Below are 3,437 nucleotides of genomic sequence, written 5' to 3'. Positions count from 1 at the left end.
TGTGAAATAATCATCATTGCATGCATGCATCCATATGGCTTGTCATTGATTTAACTTACTGAAGTTCTCATAATCTCATGGTAGTAGTCACACTATGGTTTTGCTCCTCGAAAACTGTAGACTTTGTTGCATCTTCAGGAGACAAATGGTGTCTATGACCAAGACAACCTAGTGCACTTGAGGAGTAAGAAGGGGTCGGCCCCAGTCTCAGCCATCAACTTATTTCTTTCCTTTATTGTATGTCAATTTCTCCCTAAAGGGGGTTGTATTTTTTGTAAACTATTTGGAATAACTTTTGGTCTGTAATCATGGAAGACCATCCAAAGGTCGAGAACTTTGGACAACCAAAGTGGCACAAATGTGACAGGCTCTATTAGGCCAAAGGATAGGGCATATAAATCATTGAAACCACAAAAGTTTGCAACCTTGCTCACAATATGTTTGGAAGTTTGGAAGAGCATAATGACAAACGTGACTGATTCTGTCTGAGCCAGAGATGGGGCATACATACCATTTGGCCATGGTATTACTACAGGAATCCATCAAGCCAAAAACTTAACCCTAAAATGTTGCACAAACGTGACCTACTGCGTGTGAGCTTGGGATGGGGTCATACATGCCATTTGGCTATGGTATTACTATAGGAATCCGTCGAGTGAAAGACTCATAAACCTTAAAATGTTTCGAACTTTGCTGCCACTAGGTTCGCAACTTTGGAGCAGCAAAGTGGCCGGTATATATGTGACCGACTTGGTATAAGCCAAGGACAAGACACACGTACCTCTAGATCATGTTTCCAACTTTGCTCTCAATAGATTTGTAAGTTTAGCAATGCCGAGTGGCACAAATGTGAGTTATAATAAAATAAATATTAAAGGGTAAAGATATACGTACAATTTTTTATAATTATTTTATAGCTCATTTTATACCCACCCAATACAATTGTACCACTTCATTAAAAATAATTTATATTTCCATGACTACCTTCCATTTGAAATAGAGTTGCAAAAGAGTTATCATTTTCCTATCATTAAATAAATAAATAAAAATGTAATAATACACCTACAACTTGTTTACAATAATTTTATAACTCATTTTATAATCAATCAATGCAATTGTATCACTTCATTAAAAATAACTTTCATTTTACATAATTATCGTCCATATGAAATAGAGTTGTAATATAATTGTTTGTTTTCAAAAATGAAATGAGATGAACTTAGATTAAAGTTGAAAGTTGAATAAAATATTGTTAGAATATATTTTTTTAATATTATTTTATTTTGAGATTTTAAAAAATTAAATTGTTTATTTTATTTTGTGCGAAGATTTTGAAAAGTTGTAATGATTTAATAAAATGAAACGAGTTAAGTTAAGATGGTTTGTGAAAACAAAGTAGGCTATGACACCTTGTCCCTGAGGAATCCCAACCAGTATTTATCAACAAGAACATACTCATACATATATGCATTCGTTTTAATACATAACAATATTTATGCACATAAATATACTTTATACATATATACATTCATATATCTGCATATATACATTCATATATCTATATACATATATATATATATATATATCTAGTAATGAATATACATCTCAACTTGCCATATTTGGGTCTACAAAGCTTAACTGATTACACCAAGGAGAAGATAAATGAAGGTGGTGACTACAGATCAAAGCTGTGGCTGTTGAAATGGAAGATTGGATCATGCCGTTGTCTCCTAAGACTCTGTGACCTAATTTCTTTAGCAACACTTGACTGAAGAGTCGGAGGACCACACACAATGACACCAACATCAACGCGGCCCCATTTCTCAGATATATTCCCAAAAATCTCTGCAGTAATACAAACAATGGGAGCAAAATAAAATAAAATAAAGGCCTCTAGTTATGAATAAGAAGGTTAAACTTAGTCATTAATTAAAATTCCATATTCTTTTTGCATTCTTTTGTTATTTTACATTTTGAGCAGAAATTGGCATGCCTTACCTTTGAAGTCTGGTCTTGAACCATAGTAAGTTTGGGCTGAACTCGGTAGAGTGTTCTGACCTGAATCCTTGTGAGCTACATTTGAATTATGCTGCATTTTGCCAACCTTTACCCTATCATCCTCCCCTTCCTCCCTGCTTGCATTTTTCCTTTCCCAAAGATGCCATAGACCTACCACAAGACCCCCAACGACAAAGACACTTGCAAGCATGCAAATTATGAAAAGAAGACCTTTGTACCACCATGAAGATATGCTAAAAGGGTTTATGTAGAATATATCCACTAAACCCATTAAGATAACTAATCCTATTGTAGATGAAATAACATATAGTCCAGACCATATACTATTTCCTGTACCAACCAAAACAGACATACTGCATCTATCTGATGCAGAGCAGAAAGGTGCGTTCATAGCCTTGTTATCGTTACCCTCTTCCTGCAGATAACAGCCATTAAAGGCCACAAAGTGAACAATAGAATTCTAGGTCATGGTACTAAAAGAAAATCTCACAAGAAGGAGAAACTACATTGACAAGATTTAACAAAACCTACCAGAGGAGGTTCTGACTCTCGAGTGACATATATGCTAATCTCAAGATTTAGTCTATTTGAGAACATTGGACAGATTGACTCCATGTCAATGGTTGAAACAAGAGAAAGTTCGTTCGATCTTTTCACAGCCCAAACAATCAAGATGTTCTGAAGTAGGCAGCGTTTTCCTTCCCTTAAACTATGGAGAATATCACTCAAGACAGCCAGAAATGGTGAAATCCCAATGCCACCTGCTACCAAAATAAGGTTTTCATACCTACAGAATAAGAGGGTGAAGTCAGTTCATTAATAACAGACAATGAAATAAAGTTAAACTGGATATCTAGTAAAGTATAGTCCACTCTTTTGTGCATACATCAAGTGATAAGGTACTTCATGCCCATAAGGCCCCTCTACTGAAGCTGTCATCAGTGTTTGAGGCAAGAGATCGTCCTCATCTTCCTCTTTCTGCAGCTCAGCATCGGAACTATTTAAGATATTCCCTTTGAGCTTTGCAGTCCATTCCCCAAGAACTTTTATGAGAATGGAAAGATGATATTTACCATCCAGAGGACTAGATGAAACACTGAAAGGATGCCACTGGAGCCAAGATAATTCCCGAACTTGCAGGAAAATAAAACTGAGGGCATTGTACCGCAGACCTACATTATCAAGCAGGAAATGTGACACAATTGTGGAAATAACATACAAACAAGTAAACTATAAGCTAGTGAGAACCACTATTACTTGCAGGTTTTGAAAGGACCAATTCCACTGTTCCACACGGAAGGCACTTGGCTGAAATTATATCAACAGTCTTCCGTGACTGGCAGAATCTCAGAAAACGATCAAGTATAAATAGAAATATTCCTCCAGCAGATATGCTGAAAATGAAATCACCAACATGC

General features: G+C 35.8%; 1 protein-coding gene across 1 annotated transcript in view; it reads right to left on the bottom strand.

The window, feature by feature from the left end:
* Positions 1-1,417: 1,417 nt before the first annotated feature.
* The window catches only part of LOC122290292 (ferric reduction oxidase 7, chloroplastic-like), a gene marked incomplete in the record, with an annotated part of 13,386 nt that continues 11,366 nt past the window's right edge, over positions 1,418-3,437 (bottom strand). Inside the window, 5 exon segments of the mRNA XM_043097922.1 lie at positions 1,418-1,845; positions 1,999-2,434; positions 2,551-2,806; positions 2,906-3,191; positions 3,277-3,437. Coding sequence (XP_042953856.1) covers positions 1,676-1,845; positions 1,999-2,434; positions 2,551-2,806; positions 2,906-3,191; positions 3,277-3,437 — 1,309 coding nt within the window.

Source organism: Carya illinoinensis, chromosome 12 (assembly GCF_018687715.1).
Source record: "Carya illinoinensis cultivar Pawnee chromosome 12, C.illinoinensisPawnee_v1, whole genome shotgun sequence".
NCBI classification, from domain to species: domain Eukaryota; kingdom Viridiplantae; phylum Streptophyta; class Magnoliopsida; order Fagales; family Juglandaceae; genus Carya; species Carya illinoinensis.
The sequence above is the reverse complement of the archived record's forward strand: the minus strand, read 5'-3'. Positions and strand labels throughout refer to the sequence as shown.